This window comes from Emydura macquarii, unplaced genomic scaffold (genome assembly GCF_026122565.2).
Source record: "Emydura macquarii macquarii isolate MOO-44397 ecotype Brisbane River unplaced genomic scaffold, CSIRO-AGI_Emac_v2 contig_2636, whole genome shotgun sequence".
Classification (NCBI taxonomy): Eukaryota; Metazoa; Chordata; order Testudines; family Chelidae; genus Emydura; species Emydura macquarii.
Window position 1 is genome coordinate 27,403,101 of NW_027132773.1, and position 18,334 is coordinate 27,421,434.

At 39.4% G+C, this 18,334-nt stretch overlaps 1 protein-coding gene across 1 annotated transcript in view; it reads left to right on the forward strand.

The window, feature by feature from the left end:
• Window positions 1-16,554, forward strand: part of MLC1 (modulator of VRAC current 1) — a 37,612-nt gene extending 21,058 nt beyond the window's left edge. The window contains exons 7-13 of the mRNA XM_067564365.1: window positions 4,108-4,209; window positions 5,958-6,029; window positions 6,491-6,607; window positions 7,584-7,640; window positions 8,718-8,840; window positions 10,025-10,192; window positions 15,595-16,554. Of these exons, the coding sequence (XP_067420466.1) occupies window positions 4,108-4,209; window positions 5,958-6,029; window positions 6,491-6,607; window positions 7,584-7,640; window positions 8,718-8,840; window positions 10,025-10,192; window positions 15,595-15,669 (714 nt within the window). The 3' untranslated portion in view covers window positions 15,670-16,554. The remainder of the gene's footprint in view (window positions 1-4,107; window positions 4,210-5,957; window positions 6,030-6,490; window positions 6,608-7,583; window positions 7,641-8,717; window positions 8,841-10,024; window positions 10,193-15,594) is intronic.
• Window positions 16,555-18,334: the final 1,780 nt, after the last annotated feature.

Below are 18,334 nucleotides of genomic sequence, written 5' to 3' on the forward strand. Positions count from 1 at the left end.
TAGTGGCACTACCTTGGCCAACTCAGTACTGGTTCACAGACCTACATTGACTCTCTGACCAGTCACTTATAACTCTACCCCTACTCAAAGATCTGTCTCAGAACCACAGCAAGTCATTGAATCCCAACTTTCAATCTCTCCACTTTATGGCATAGATAATCAATGGTTGGGTACTCATGAGAGATTATGCTCCTGAGATGTCCAACCTATTTTAGTGAGCAGCAAAAAAGATTTCCACTAAAGCCACTATAGCAAAGTGAAAGAGATTTTCAGTCTGGATGCGATCTTAATATTGCCCCATCACACAGAGATTAGACTTTTACTGGCTATCCATTACTCCTGAAATAATCTGCCTTTCATTTAGTTCCATTAGGTTCCACCTTTCTTTCAGTATCTGTATCTGCAGTAAATCCACCAGTTGATGGGTTTTCTATTTTCTCTCACCCTTTGGTTTCCAGATATCTCAAGCGTCTAGTCAGTGTTTACCCAGCTGTGTCTGACCCTGTACCTTCATGGGATCTTAATCCTCTCACTATCACTTACTATCTTTATTGTCTAGGAAGATGGCATTTCTGGTGGCAAGCACTTCTGCAAGGAGAGTTTCAGAACTTCAAGCTCTCCTAGCTGACCCTCCTTTCAGATTTCCTTGAAGACAAGGTTTCCCTTAGGCCACACCCTAAATTTATGCCAAATAAGGTGTCAGCTTTCCGTCTGCATTACGCTATCCATCTGCCAGTGTTTTTCCCAAAACCTTACTCTTCCAAAGCCAAAGAAAGACTCCACGCCTTAGTTATTCGCAGAGCTTTGGCATTCTACCTAGATCATACTAGGTCCTTTAGAGCAGGGTTTCTCAGTGACCGGTCCATGGACCAGTGCTGATCCCTGAGATCTCCCTGACACAGTTTAGGAAGGCAGCAAACCAGTCTTATCAAAAAGGTTGAGAAACATTGCTTTAGAGAATCTCCCAGGCTCTTTGTAGCCTGTGCTGAGAGAGTAAACACCATCCAGTGTAAACTCAGTGCATTTCAGATTGGATTTCTGACTGCATTAAATTCTACGATGATCTTGCTAAAATCTCTCCTCCACCAAGCAATGTGTCTCACTCCACAAGGGCTTAGTCCACTTGATTGGCTTTCCTGAGCAACACCTTGATAATAGATATCTGCAGAGCAGCAATCTGGTCATCTGTACATACATTTTTCAGACATTTTGCCATCACTCAAGCCTCTCATGACAATGCTAACTTTGTCAAGTTGGTGCTACAGACTCTGTTCAGATGATCGAAAGTCCCATCACCTGGAAGGGACCTTCTGGTGAGTCCCCTGCAGTGCAATGTAAATGTACACAATCACTCAAAAGAGAAAAAAGGTTACTTACGTGTACAATAACTCTTGTTCTTCAAGATGTATTATGCACATATACATTCCATGACCCTGCCTCTTCCCTGATACTTTAGACACTAGACACACGGCCATGTGGAGAAATGGTGGGCAAGCCCCTGTTATGCCCTAGGCTTGGTGCATGAGGAAAGCAAAGCACATGCATCATTAGTTTTACTGCTGGCAAGTCTCTGCCTCGAGTGCATTGGGTGCACATTCACCTGCAGTGGATTGTATATGTGCACAACACATTTAAAAGAACAATAGTTACTGTACAGGGAAATAACCATTTTTTTTCAGGTTGCATGGTAATCTGCATTACCATACTATTATGTACTGTCAGCTGTAGTGAGGTTAAAGTATTTTGATCATAGTAATAATATCTAGCTCATATATGCTTTTCATCAGGAGATCTCAAAGCACTTTAAAAAGGAGATATCATAATCCCCATTTTACAGATCGGAAAACTGAGGCGCAGAAAGGGAGAGTGACTTATCCGAGGTCACGCAACAGGCCAGTGTAGAGCTAGGAATCGAACCCACATCCCCCATGTTCCAGGCTAGTGCTCTATCCACTCAATCATACTGCTACCTCAGTGACTTCAGTGCAGATGTAAACCACTTGGGGAGGGGGGCCCGGGAATTTGATTATTGGGTTAGAAATTTAGAAATGTAAAAAGTTAGGGAGAGTTAAATTTATAAGCCAAACAAACTTAATTTCCTATTTGCCAAATTCTATAGTCTAATATATAACAATCACAAGACATCTTTGGCTGCTTCTTCATACTTTCCTAAGACATCTGAAAACAAGTATATTGCATCTTGATTCTGTGGCCCAGATCCTCAGCTGCAAGTGTGGATGTTTGTGCTTCTCTGATCCTGGACTGGCTGTGTCCTAAACTGATCCATGGTGCTATGATGGCTCTATATTACTGTAGGATCTCCTTATGCTGGAGTGATCCTCCCAAAGTCAGCTATTCCACCATTAGGACTGCTTTGCACTGGCTTTGTAGTGCCAAGAGACTGCGGTACATGGGGAAAATAGTTCATTGCAGCCTCCCTACTTCCTCCGTTTCATAACCATAATATCTCTCTGATGATTCATTATATGGTTCATGGAAACTGCACAGGAAAAGATTAGTCATTACGTCTGACCTGGGTTCATTGCTAATAATTTGGAGAATATTGGACCCATAAAAATGTTAAATCTCTGTTTAATTCAAAGCACTTTCTGACTTACAACAATACCATCTGTGGAGGGCCTTTGTTATTCTTCAGCTATGTTACTCATTTTCACAGATAACTTTAAAAATGTTTTAAATGTTAAAATAAATTAAATATGTGGCCCAGATCCCAGGCTGTGCTGTAGCTGCTTTGTGGTGCTTCCCCAGCGCAAAATAGCTCTGGAGTCAGCGTAGCCAGCCATTTGAGGATCATCCCAGTGAAGGGGAATCTTCTGGTGACAAAGGATATGTCTACACAGCTGCTAGACATCCACTAATGGCCTGTGCCAGCTGACTCAGGCTCGCATGGCTCAGGCTGTGGGACTTTTTCATTGCTGAGTAGATGTCTGAGCTCAAGCTGGAGCCTGGGTTCTAGGACCCTGTAAAGTGGGAGGATCCTAGAGCTCAGACTCCAGCCTAAGCCCAGAAGTATACATAGCAATGAAACAACCCCATAGCATGAACCAGCTGGGGGTTCGTCTTTGCTGTGTAGATATATCCAAAGTATACATAGCAATGAAACAACCCCGTAGCATGAGGCAGCTGGGGGTTCGTCTTTGCTGTGTAGACATATCCAAAGTATACATAGCAATGAAACAACCCAGTAGCATGAGCGAGCTGGGGGTTCATCTTTGTTGTGTAGACATATCCAAAGACTCTGCCTGCGCCACCACGCTCTTCCTCAGCTGTCAGTATAAGGAGAGTGGCCAAGAGAAAGGATATGTGACTGGATCTCCATGCATCCTGGCACTCTCTGGCTGCTATATCAGTCCTTTGGGACCATTGGCAGCTGGTATAAATTAAACACACCTTCAGGCAGCTCTGATTTATGCTGGGGCACCAGCTTGGTGGATAACTGGTCCACCTTTGTGACCTACCCCCTTCCTCCAAGTAGCACTGCATGCTCCTCAGCCGCAGATGAGGATCAGGAGCAGTGAATTTATGTGGTTCCAAAATCCTTTCCTAAACCCTCCCTAGCTAGATGTAGCATTTACAGAGGCAGGTGGTAGTTCCAGTGAGGATTTCTTTTAATCCTTTAATCTTTTAGAAATATATCTTTAACTTGTATTTTACAGTATGTCTTTTATTATGGATAGATAAAAAGGTGTTTTGCTTCTAATTTTAAAATATGAAGAAGTTGATACTTTAGCCAAATACTATCTTTATTATTCTGTTGTTCTTCATGCTGCCACTTTCCCTAGAAGCTAAATGTATCAAGAATCACAAGATGCCTAGATCTAAACATGACACAATGAGGAAGATCAATTTTCATGCCCAAAAGAAGGCCTCTCAAATCTGCCTGGTCTGATTTTCTTCAAGAAGCATGACGCAAGATATATATCAGACACAAGCTGAAGCTTTGATCATTCAGAAAGCAGGACTGACATGAAAGAACTATAGGAACTTCTTAATCATGTGTCAACAGTTTGCTACAATTTTATAGACACAGTTATGTTTTTTTATATGAATTATTTAATGCAATTTGGTATGGGATTCTGTTGGCAGATAAATTTCAACTTGATTCTGCTAATTCTGCTGGAAATCTTCATGGCAACTACTGTGATCATTTCAGCTAGATTTAATGAAGACTGCTATAGGAGGAAGAAAGTAGGTTTCTGTTAAGAACTACAATTTTTTCTATTTCATTTTTGTTTGAGTTTTTTTAAGCATGTCTGTTGAAATACATCACTTCTCCTCTTCTTTCTCTATGTTGACTAAGTGTTGGTGACTTCATTTTATGTAATAATTTTATATATCATTGTGATATTGATTCAGAACAATAAATAAGAGAAATCAAAGTAATATGATGATGCCCAAATTTTCGCCCATCTCCAAGGGTGCGGAGGCCCTTGTGGAAAGTGTGACTACTATGGCTGTACTGTGCACCGTGGTCAGGATACCTTGAGCTCATGCAGGGCGTCCATATTCCTTGCTTTTTGTAGAGCATAACTCCATTGGGGGCACTTTGATAGTAGGCAGGTAGGGTTGGTTGAGAGAAACCACAACTGTGCAGATATTCTGATCCATTCCCTTCCCATCTGTCTGTCAGTCACACATGTGCAAAGCTTTGCTGCTGTTCTGGGGTTTGAGGAGGAGGGTAGATTCCTTCTCACATTTCCTATGCAGAGTTCATCAGTATTAAAATTGGTTACATGGGCTGGGTGCTGGGTGCAGGATTTGGGGTAGTGGGTGGGATTTTCAAAACCACCTTAAGTGACTTAGAAAGTCAATGACACTTTTCTTCTAAGTCATGTATGTGCTTTTCAATATCCCACCTTAGTATATGCTTTCTGCAACAGCACATGCTTCTTACTAGAAAGAAACCTCCTACACCATGAACAGTGGGGGATGAAGGGCAGGCGTAAGAGCTAGCTATCCTACACTGACAGAATCCTCATTTGGGGAGATCTTATAAGTTTATGGCCCCCTTGCAACACTGGAGTAGTGCAAATGGGCTGCAGTGTAGGAAACTGGCCCTATATCTATGCCATCTTGTAATCCAGAGGTATTGCTGTTTGCTATGCAAAGCCATGTAGCAACTGTGGCTTGATTTCCATTCTAACCAGGCCAGTAAAGGCTGAAACTGCTGTGAGGGCAGCATGCTTACCCCCAGAGGGAAAATGAGATAAGTGGGGATGAATGTCTTCTGCTACTTAACAGAAACTGTTTAAAGGCTGGATTCTTCCACATTTTGGGCCTACTTGTGTAGAAAGGTTCTGCATTACCTGAGAGAGAGTGGCTGAATATGGCCCTAAGCTGATGAGTGGGGCTCATGTTTCATGAGTGGACCCCATTACTATTTTTGGTGCCTTTATTTGTAATGATGGAAATATGATATGAGCCTCAAAGTTGAGAGGATGAAGTAGGGGAAAATATAGAATATTCAGGATTCAGTGAAGGATATAGAGGATTTCTCCCTCTGAGGAAAAAAATGTATAGTGTCCACATACAAAACTTAATATATTGTTTTGACAGTGCTTATATTGGACTAGTTTGTGGTTTGAGTCCTCCTGCGATGGTGTAGAAAAAATTGTGATTAAGAGAGCAATGATTCCTTCCCTGTTCCCCACATGCTCCCAGGGGAGGAAATCTGCTGCTGGCCCTTACTTCCCTTTTGATCATATGCTGTGGCCAGTCTGTTAGGCGGTGGAGCCAATCCTCTACTCATTCCCTGGGAACAGAGCATGCAACACCTCCTTTTCCCTATACCCTTATAGTCAAGATGCAGGCATACTGCACAAGCGATTTGGAGGATAGGTCTGACTGCCCCTTATACTGTGCAGAGACAGGCCACAACCTTGCCCTTATTAAACTGCATGCTATGTTAAATCATGTTGTTTCTTTTTTACCTCTAGAGTACCATATATGACAGTACCAGCGTTTTGAACAATGTCAGCTTTCCTACTCGAATTCTGAAATCCTATTCAGTAAGAAAAGCCTTGTTTTCTTGAGATATATGAATTTATTCTCATCTTTTTACATATTGAACTCCTTGAAAGCCTGTGAGAGTTCTGTGTGTAATAGCTTCAGGAATAGGCTTGTTATAATGCGTATACATGAACATGAGATATGTTATGATGTTGCAAGATAAATTCCAATTGTCCTAAATAGGAGGGAAAAGTCTGCTTGATGATTAAATGAGAAATAATTGCAGACATGACAATTTATTATTTATTGGAAACACTGAATAAAATTGTAAACATGTAGATTAGAGCCAGTCCTGCTCCCATTTTAACCATTTAACCTTTGGGAGTTTTGCAATAGTCTTTCATGAGTTCAGGGTTGGCCTCAAACATTTCTCATGCCATAAATGCATCCATTAATCTCTATGAGTCATTCTAACAGTCTAATTCATTGCTAATTATTTTGGTGCTCTACATTTTTTCAGGTCATTGAGGTGATTATTGGGATATCTGCAGTATTTGGTGGAATAATTGCTTTGAATATGGATGTGTTAGTCTCAGGTCCATACCTTTCAGTAACATTCTTTTGGATCTTAGTGGCTGTAAGTACTACATAATTAAATGTAGTTTTTTATACATTGTCTCTCTAAGCCTGATGTTTATTTGGCTCTCAAATTAATTTACAATCGTTGCCTTACAGAAAATTAACTTTTTAACAATAGTGCTAGATTATCTAACATGCCTGCTCTTTTTGATTTTCAACACTTTATTAGAATGTAAGTACCTTGGATAAAACTCCCATTGAAATCAATAATAAAAGAAGGCTATTAAAGGGGTTATTCTTTACTAAACAGGCCCATGTTTTTAAAATATTTTCTTTAAGGCTGCAAAAGTAAGATCTGGGTTGAATTTCAGTACAGTGAAATCCTTAGGATGCCATTGTCAGCCTATCATCTTGATTTAGTGGCTGTCCTGATTAGACTTGAGCCTGCCAGTGATTTATAGGGGGAAATTCACCTCACTATAAAGCCCTACTTGATGATAACAATATAATGAGAATTGCACACAGGAGAAGCTGTTTCACAAGGGGTGACTGTGCATCTCTGCATACCACTGAAGGGATAGGGTGGGAAGAAGCCACTATCTCCATGCTTACATGAATCCAGTGGTTGGCAATCCCCTCAGAACAAAATGGAGAGGGACACCAATGCCCAGGTGAATTTCATCCAGAGTCCTTAATCACATTAAGTTCAATAGGATGTTAGCACATGGAAGACCTACTGACTTAGGCTACGTGGCTAATAGTCTCATCTTGATATGTGTAGATTTAGTAGTACATAACACGCCATTGAGTTTTTTATGTAATTTTTCTCCCCATTAAATTAGTACCATAAGTGTTGCCTATATAGTGTTGTTCAAAATTATACGTGGTTTCAGTTTATTTAGAGCAAATTAAAGACCCAATTTTCAGCTAGTGTAAATCAATGTAGCTCCACTGCAGTCAATGAAGCTATGCCGATTTACACCAGCTGAAGATCTAGTTCTTAACGTTTTCTTAAGTTTTGATGTTCTTTTCAGTGCTTTCCAAGTGCCATTGCAAGTCATGTAGCTGCTGAATATCCAAGTAAATGCTTGGTAAGTAAATGGGTAATGTTCAGATATTGTGCTACAATGGAATATTATGAATAAAGTCCTTTTGATGGTAATGGTACAACTGATATTTGTCCACTGTAAAGTGACCATAAAATGTTACATGCCAAATATAAGAAAAATGGATGTCAGGGACACTTAGGAGTACTCAATACTGTTAGAAAGGAGGTCAGCAGGCCAATGGAGTGCTTTTCTCAGTACTAACAAAGTACTTATCAAGTTCAGTATACTAAACTACAGTTCAGTGGGCTTTCCTCCTGCTATATACCATTAGTACATTAACCAAAATAGTTTTTAATTGATTAAAATGTACAAAATGTTTATTTGTACTGGATACTTCAGGGGAAGTTGTGGACATTACTACATATGTGCTAAGGAGAGTCAACAGGGGCACAAAATGGGTGGTCTGCCTCACCCAACAACTAGGAGTCTAAATTCTGTTCTCAGTTAGACCCAGGCAGCCACACTTAAGACAGTACTGATCTATGGCTGTAATTGAAACAGAATTTGATCCTACAGAATTATGTTTGAATGAAAACCAGATTGTTACTGACATCAGGAAACTTACCTGAAATCACTAGCCTGTTGGTTTAGTTATTTAGCTTGTATAGATCACCTAATGTTTGGCTGAAATTCTTACTGTTTCATGTAAACTAAAATTGTAATAGTGCCCCTTCCGTGCCAGACATCCTAATCCATTTTTACTTCCTCTGCCTGTACTTGAAAGACATATTCAAACAAAACAATACAACAACCCTCTTGAACCTTTAATGGAAATGAGTTTAAATGTATTACAAAGCGACAGAGTTCTAACTATTAGCATTTAGTCTCCATAGTGAATATTCATGTATTTGAATTCCTGCTTCTATACATAGAAGATTTGAACATGGGTGGCTTGCAGATTGGGTCCTTTCTCTATGTTTTCATCACACAGTCCCATTACACTTGCTACAGGCATATATGCAGACGTGGGATCAAGAACCAATGTTATTTGCTCTTATTTTATTTATTTAACACAACTTTAACATCTTATTTTAAAGTTTAACATCTTATTTTAACTAGGTTGAGGTCCTGATTGCCATAAGCAGTGTCACTTCTCCATTGTTGTTCACAGCTTCTGGATACTTATCCTTCAGCATCATGCGAGTTATTGACATCTTTACAAATTATCCACCAGCAGTGAAAGTATGTATTTTACTTTTCCAAAAAATTAGCATCCACCAATTAGCAGTTCAGAGGGAGTAAAATAAAGAGTATTATGAATTATGTATCATAAGAATATAGAGTGCTTTATTATGGAGAATGAATAAAATGTTATGGAAATTACTCTAAAAACCTATGACTTCCTAAAGCAATCCTTTCTATAGATATTTTGGACCATCCTATAGAAGTCTATAACAGCGTTATAGTTCTTTATCACATTCTATAGAATGGTTAAAAATAACGTATAACAAGGAATTATTTTTTATTTAAATTCCATAGAACTTTTCCATAACTGCTCAGCAAGTGTTTATAAAATTGCAGAAAACAACTTCAAAGTTCTAAACCTTACGTGAAGAATAACTTCTTTCAAATTGTTTCCTAGAATGCCTACCAGTAAGTGGCACATTTAGTGTGCTACACGTTCACCTGTAAACACTTGGATTAATTTAAAGCTTAGTTTGGAGCAAAAATGAATAGAGTTTGCAGATCTTAACTTATTTCTTTATGAAAAGTTATATATGTACTATTAGTAGTTTTTGCCATGGTTGAAGAGATTGGAATTTAGAGTCAGAGTTGATATTAGCAGAGACATCAATGGAAACTTCCACAATATCAGACAATAGCACCAATCATCCAAATATACCTGAAAATTAAATTAAGAAGAAAAAAAAATCTTGATTCATTTAGAGTTTTATAAAAATAGACAATCGACTGTGAGCCTTGAAGATAAGGACTGAGACCTTGAATCTGACATGATGGGAAGCCAGTATGGAGAGTGGAAGACAAGTTTGATATACTCATGATAGCCCATGTTGCTGAGCAAATGTGCTACCACATTCTGTACCAGCTGGAGTTTCCTGAGGTCTTCATGCCCAGGTAGTCAAAGACATGTGAATAGAAAGTGAGTGATTTACAAATCACTGTAAACCAAAACTAACAAATTTTACCCAACTCTGTTCAAGGCTTTTCAATGCAGTTTTGTTTTCCGAAGCAACAAATTGTTTGATCAGTCAGCTAGAGAAAGAAATGAGGTATAATACTGAGACATGTAAACAGTGAGAGAGCTGTCGTGTTAAAACTGCCTCCAAGAAATTTGAACTGAGAGAAGGCAGAAAATATAGGTATGATAGTTAAACTCTTAACAAGTTATACCTTTTTATTTTTAGCAATCTTATGATGTACTTCTGTTACTTCTGATGCTGATGCTGTTAATTCAGGCATTGCTTACCATTGGCACTGTCATCCAGTGTGTAAATTACAAGACAAAAATGAAGTTGCATGATTCATCTTGGGCTGTGCCACAGATTAATAAACAGGAGTACAGAACAATGGAGGTAAGCGTATAGTATTGGACTATAATTTTATATCTATTTGTGTATGATTTTCTGTAATATTTGAGTAATTTATTCCCAACTGTCACCTAAAATTGCCCTCTAAATATGTAAGGGACGTATTTATTCATGCTAAGGCTGAATTTCACCCTGAATGACTTATCCTGGTTAAATTAGGATACTCAGTATAGTAATAGTTTTCATAGTTGACTGAGATATTCTGTGGTATAACAGACTGGTAATGGGACACAGAATCCTTAAAGAGTGGTAATACTTATGAAAGTGACTGTAATATAATTTGTTGGGTTCCATGTTTATTGTTTCTTAGTTACTTCCAGACTGAACTGCTCAATTTAAGTAAAATGCTGTTGTTTCCAACCACAATTCTTCTGTGAGTAAGGCCAGCTTTTTGCTTGAGAGGAAGAAAGGTTTTGAGGTTGAAGCCCAATACTAAGATCAATACTAAGATCAAGGAGATCTGGGATCTGTTCCTGCCTTGGTCATAGATTTCCTGTGTGACCTTTATAGATTTTAAGACCAGAAGAGATCTTTGTGATCATCTAGTCTGACTTACATAACATAGGCCATAGGGCTTCCCTGAATTAATGCCTGCTTCAAGTCCAATAGCTGTGGTTGAACTAGAAAATATCTTTTAGAAAACCATACAACTTTATTTAAAAACTGCCAGTGATGGAGAATCCACTGCTACCTTGGTAGGTTCCTAGCAGACAAGTGTGCTAGCCAAAAAAACCAAAAAACCAACCAAACAATCCCCCCCGCAACTGGCATACTCTTTAGATGTATCAGCAAAGAAGCCAAGGATCAAATAGGTTTGTGATTAAATCTATGCTTTGGTCACTCAAGGTTAGAGTTGAGGATGTTAATCTGTATGAGGAATCTTGAACTGCCGTTGCCAGTCCTGTATCAGTTCTGTGAACATGTACAGTAAGCTTCAATTCTGTCAGTTTGGCACATTTCACAAACATTCACTAAAATTAAAAAGAAAATGATAAATATCCTCTTTTGGTATCTGTTTCTATTCAGAAAAAAGTATTATGTAATTTTACAACATATCAGGACTTAGTAGAATTAAGAGTAAGTCAACATATTTATGAGAATTTGGTGCAAATAGAAAATCAGTGTAGCAGGACCATATACATACAGGCATTTTGGGAGAACTAATAAATGTGTAATGTGATGGGTCCCATTGGATTCTGCGAGCTCTGAAGGTTGTCCTACGGTCTGCTGAACTCCTCATCTGATAACTTTGTAGGCTCAGTGAGGTATATTTGCCTGAATAAATAGGGTCTGACCACTGTGCATACAATAGGTAATAGCTATTACATTAATAAAGATGAATTTATTATTAATCACATACTGCAGGTTCCCACTGAAACTTCCATTGTGGCATTCTCTGAAGGAAGTGTAGAAGGGGCACTGTCATTTCCCAAGCACCCCTTGTAGCTGACATAGGCTGGGCATCTAACTCCCCTTAAAGGGCCGTCCTTGTGACACACCTTCTCCTGCCAGAGCTGACCTGCACCCAAAGATAGGCTCAACAATGACTAACAGTTAATCATATCCTGCAGCCAGGGGAACATATCCTGTTCAGCAGCAGCCAGCAAGTCTACTACATTCTTGGCAATGCTCTTGTCCTCCTCATGGTATGACATGACCATGACTTGGGCTCCACTGTCTGTGTGTTTTAAGTGATTCATATGGTAGATATCTTCCTCCGTATTTTGGGCCATGTGTTCAGCACATGCAGTACTCCCTGAACGTGTAGTTCCCAAGCAACTTCTGATGTGGTCGACAACACAGAGGTTTCTCCATGATTGAACTGATTTAAGGGTGCTGCTTGGTCTCTTGGAGAAGAGCCTCCTAGAAACAAATACAAGCACAGTCATTGGAATTAAATATGTCTTTTTCCACGTCCATCCTCCATTCAGGTCTTCCAAACACTTTTCCTACAGCTGTTAACACTTCACTCAGCAGCCACCCACTTCTGCTCCAGTGGAACACTGCCACTTCACAGTCAAATTACCTAGTACATGTGGCAGCTTTGAAGGTGTGATTTGCGCCACAAACCAGATACAGGAGGCAGCACTGAAGTGCTTATTGATTCTTTTGATAAAACATATTTTTAAAGAAAAATATTAAGGGCAGGAGTAAAACTGTATTAAAGACATTCAGAACTTTTCATAATACCTATAATCTGGTTTGATTATTATTTTTAAAACGTGAGATTATAAAAAAAATCCTCCAATACTCAATTTACCTAATTTGAAGGGAAGATGAAGCTTACTCAGTTTAGCTGGGATATATATATATAGTATTTTGAAAGTGCTGCACATATATATCAGAATTAATATTCCCAAATTCCCTGGAACCAATACATTTGAATCCCAGCCAGGTTGAATAAACTTCATCATCCTTTCAAATTAGGTAAACTGAGTATCAGAGAGTTTTTAATAGTTATTATTTGTATTGTGATAGCATATAAGAACCCTAGTCATGGACTAGGAGCTAGGTACTGTACAAACACAGAACAAGCCCTTCTCAAAAAGCGTGTACTTCTCTGTAGAGTTTTCAGCAGAGATCTTAAAAAACCAAGTCCTACTTTATGAATTAAAGGAGGGTAGTATAATTAAAGCCAATCAACATAGATTTATGGCAAATAGATCCTGTTTAGTTTGGTTAATAAAAGAAATAGTGCTAGTGTAATATATTTAAGACTTCTGTAAGGCATTTGACTTGGTACCTCATAACATTTTGATTCAAAAACTAAAACAATAAAAAAATTATTAGGCACACATTAACTGAATTAAAAACTGGTTAACATATAGGTCTCAATGTAATTGTAAATGGGGAATCATCATTAAACTGGTGTTTCTAGTGGGGTCCTGTAAGAATTGGCTCTTGGCCCTACTTTATTTAACATTTTTATCAATGACCTGGAAGAAAACATAAAATCATTACTGATAAAGTTTGCAGATGATACAAAAATTGGGGGAATGGTAAATAATGAAAAGGACAGATTACTGCTACAGAGCAGTCAGGATTGCTTGGTAAACTGGGTGCAAATAACCAATATGTATTTTAATATGGCTAAATGTAAATGTTTACATCTGGGAACAAAGAACATAGGCTGGTGATTGCCAACCCGTGGCATGCGGGGGCTTTCAGAATGACCCATGCTTTCCTCCTGCTGCTACTGCCTCAGGACCCAGGCAGACTGTGTTGCTGTGGGGCTGGAAGATGGTGCAGGCTTCTTGTTGCAGCCAAGGGGAGGAGAGATCAGCGCACCTTCCCCTTGGCTGTAGCAGGGAGCAAAGCGCTCTGCTTGGGTCCCTAAACATTGGGTCCCTGCTGGAGCCAGAGGTAGGGGAGCACTGATCCGCCGTCTCCCTGGATGCAGAAGGGAGCCATTGCCTAGGGACCCAGGTGGAGTGCAGGGTTCCCTGCTGCAGCCAGGGGGATGGGAGATCCTCCTCGCTGAACTCCTTCCCACTGGCTGCAATGGGGGGTTGATAGGGCTGCTGGCAGAGACTGGTGGCCTTTCAAGGTTATAAAAATAATATTTGTGGACCTTGAGCCAAAAAGGTTGGGAACCACTGACATAGGCCATACTTACAGGAGGGAAAATTCTATCCTAGGAAGCAGTGACTGAAAAAGATTTAGAGGTTATAGTTAATAATCAGCTGAACATGCACACTCAGTGCGATGCTGTAGCAAAAAGGGCTATAATATGATTGTTGGATGCAAAACAAGGAAAGTCTTGAGTAGGAGTAGAGAAGTTATTTTACCTCTGTATTTGGCACTGGTGCGACCATTGCTAGAATACTGTGTCTAGTTCTAGTATCCAAAATTCAGGAAGGATGTTGATAAATTGGAGAGGGTTCAGAGAAGAGCCATGAAAATGATTAAATTATTAGAAAACATGTATGGGCAACAGGTGATGCTTCCCCTTGGGGAGGGTAACTCCCCATCATGCCTTTTCCACCCATGACCCCGTCCCCACTCCGCCTCAGGCCCCGACTGCTCACCACTACGTCCTTCTCCCCTGCACTCCTGGCATGGCCCTACCTCGCTAACTCCCTCTTTCCCCCCTGCACTAGGGTGCATCGCCATGGAGCTCCCATGCCGGGCCCTGCGCACACATGGGGCCTTGTGGCTGGGGGCTCGGCAAGGACTGCCCAGGGCACCCCATGTGTCTGGAGCCACTGGGCCTGGCTGCAAAGCTGGCAAGAGGCTGGGAGACCTGGCGAGGAGGGTTCCGGAGCTGGGCAGTTCCCCGCAGGCTCAGCCAGCCCCAGGGACGCACTTGGCTGCAGGGAGCTGGGCTTGGGCTAGCAGAGGTTGCTTTGTACTTCTTGTCCAGGGAGGAGCGTTGGGTGAGGGAGTCAAGCGGGGACGGCATGCAGGTGCCCGAGTGGCTGAGGAGGTGGTATCTACTACTCAGCTTTTTGGGTTCATCAATGATCTCCCGGGAGAATCCAAAGGACCCAGGAAGCTGAGTAGCAGATACCACCTCCTCAGAACTCAGCTGCCAGGGAAGCGGGGGGGGGCCCACAACAGCGTAGGGTGTTTGGCGGCAGCTGCCCCCCTTTGCTACTCACCACCTATGAAAACATGCCTTACAGTGATAGACTAAAGTACCTCAATCTATATATCTTAACAGAGAGAAGGTTTTAAGGGGTGACTTGATTACAGTCTTTAATGCATACATGGGGATCAATATTTGATGGGGCTCTTCAGTCTAGAAGAGAACGTTATAACAGGATCCAATTGCTGGAAATTGAAGGTAGACAAATGCAGATTGAAAATAAGGTGTAAATGTTTAACAATGAGAGTAATTAGTCATTGGAACAGTTTATGGAGGATTGTGATGGATTCTCCTTCACTGTCAATTTTTAAATCAAGATTGGATTTTTTTTAAAAGATAGGCTCTAGTTCAAAAAAATTATTCTGGGGAAGTTCTATGGCCTATGTTATACAGGAGGTCAGATTAGGTATCGCAATGGACTTTTGACTCCATGAATCTCTGTGAATGGATATTAAAGATCCTTTGGCACTTTCGTAAAAGTAGGGATTTGTCCCAGGATCCTTGGCCAGAATTTCTATACTGCCCATTCTTGGCAATGTGTTGTGCATCAGCATGTTGCTGCCCTTCATCTTAGAGATGGCTTCATTTCAGTGATGCTGTAGGTTCTGATTCCTGAAATGTTTTAGGATTCTTAAGGATAAAAGCCACTCATTAAATGTGAAATACTATTATATAGAAAACATTTTGATGGTAAATTTTAATAAAACAGCCCACAAATATACATATTTCTGTGTTCTCCTGCATATTTATTTGCTTTAATCATTAACTAAAACACTCTTTGAAACCTGTTTGCTTTTAGGTTTCCAATAATACCATAAAGGATTTTGACAAAGACAAAGCCTGGAAAGCTGTTGTGGTACAGATGGCTCAGTAAGGTGGATTCAGCAAGTAGAATATAATAGAATAAATCAACTGTTGGATTTAAGGATTCTTAACTGTAGCAGTTTGTAGACAGTGTTATAGTTCCAGCTATAGAGACCAAGGAATAACAAAATTTATTTTCGAGATAAATCTGAAATATATAGGTGAAATTTCTTAATGCAACTCTATCTTTTGTGTAAGGATATTATTTGATGTTATGTTGCTGATAGTATCTAAATATTTAGTGTTGTGTTGCTTTAAAAGATTCCTTTGGAAACAAGGTCATGAATTACTTAGGAGTTATGCAGATATGATTTTTTAAATAAACAAGGCAATACACAGTAGGTATCATTTGTTTTGCAAGAGGCTAGTATAACTGATATGCTTTTGTAAAGTGATGAGTACAGGGTATAATTGATATTTTTGCTTATACTTCACTTTTGTAGGAGTTGTAAAGGTGTTTTTCATCTCATTACTTTTGTATAAAATAAAGGTCTTTATCACAAAGAGTCTGGATGTGGATTGAAGTCCAGTTTGGATAGATGAAAACCTACAATTCTTTAAAATACTTTTCTGTAACCAATTTATGGACTGTGAAAAAGGAGTAACAGCCCTTAGTTTATATCAGCCTTAAAAAAATCACAACTGTAAGTGGTTGGCACAAAATCTACATATCTACTTAGCCTGTAACTTAAATCAGAATGAAAAAAAAAATCCCGAAAAACAAATAGTAGAATTATGTGGGATGACTGCTGGCTGAATGCCCTGTTTCACTGGAATCTGTCTGCTCTTTCACATATGAAAATGTATCCTTCTTAAAAATGTTTTTTTTTCTTTTTCATATTTTTATTTTGCTAACAACCTTTGATAATTATAAAATAAATCATGTTTAAATGAACTTTCTCCCTCAAAGCCCTGTGTATTTCTCCTACTTAATCATACACCTATCTTAAAGACAGATGGATTTGTGACAGCATAAACATTTCCATGACAACTAGAGGCCCTTTGGTTTGAGAGGCATTTTCCTTGCTGACAGGGCGTTTTCCATGATTGGCCCTAGACTTGGGAATTCATTCCCTCTTTTAGTCTGAAATAGCCCAAATCAATTGATGTTAAGGGCATACTGCAAGGCATCTCTTTTCCCAGACTTTTGAGGAGAAAGGAATAAGCTGATGGTCAGAATATGTATAACAAGGGTGGAGATGTGCAGCTACATTGGGACTTTTATGCTTTTGGGGAGGCTGCTTTTTTTTTTTTTTTTTTTTTTTTTTTTTTTTTTTGCATTTTTAATATATGGCAAAGGCTTTTACAGCTTTCGAGAACCACTTTAAAAACATTTATACAATTGGGAAAAAAGGGGAAAACCCTTTCCATCCCCATAAGATTTTGGATGTATTTGGTGCAGCAATTTATGGCCAGCTAATCTATCCCACACCAGAGGTTTCCAGAGACTTTTGGACCCATATTGAAAGCTACTGCTTTCTGTCCTAGATGTTATCATTCAAGATTTGACACACCCTTTCTTCACCAAAAGCTTCCAATTCTCAGGAGGTACTCTTGTGTGCTAACTCTTTCAAGAAAGGCAGCAGGAAACCCTGGTCTCTCCTATAATGTTATATCTTTGATACTTGGAAAAAGTTCACTCCCAACAGATGTTCAAACAGAAACAAGAATGGTTGTGTTTGGGTTCACTGGGGCAGAAAGGAATGTTGTCTTTACAAAAATAAAACAAAACCCATTGGAACAACTTTTAAATGTCATGGATGTAATGAGAACTGATAGGTTTAAAACATCATCCTATCAGGATGTAGGTATTTTGTTTAACTGGTTTGCATGCATGTACCATTGTGTGGGCAGAGTCATGTGGGGTTTGTATGTAAAGTATTTTGAATGTATTTTAACGGGTTGTTTTCTGTTTCTTTTATATGGTAACATACTTGCCTGTTGTAAAACTAAATCCTTGTCTCCAAGAAGTTTCCTTCTCATCAAATTTATGATTGACCAAGGCCTTTCAACATGTCAGATGAAGAAACAGACTATTATTTTATCACTGGACTTGAGTGGAAAAGAAAGTAAAAAGGACCATCCTCTTGGGGGCTTAATTCTCTCATATTGCCCAAACCAGTAAGATGCTGAGAGCCCCCAACCTCCACTGACATCAGTATTAATTTGAAAAATTGAGATATTCTGCACCAAACAGAAATAGACGTATAGATAACCCATTGATTTAGTCCTTTGCTGCAAGAAGGTTAACTTTAGATTTTCAGGAATGGTAGGGGACAAGCCAATGATACGATAATGTCATGAGTTTGCCTTTCACCAGCCGAATTTAAGGACTTCCCAAACCCAGGTCACTTCAATGATCACTGAAGTTTAGCTGCCTTCTGGGTAGAACTTGTCAACTAGTTAACAGCATACTACAAACATAAACAAAAGGTACAAGAAGTGAAGAAATGCATTCATCTGAAAGGGGAGAATTTAGCTAAACCAAATAAAATGACTTCAGCTAGAATTTGGATTAAGATACTGAGCTGACAGTGGAAGACATTTAGAAATGTCAACAAATCCAGGTTAAACTTTCTCCATCACTTTAGATTGATGTGGGGAGGGGGTTTTTAGGGGAGCAACAGGAGCAAGTAAAAAATAAAGCAGAAAGGAGACACCAGTCTTTAGGACTC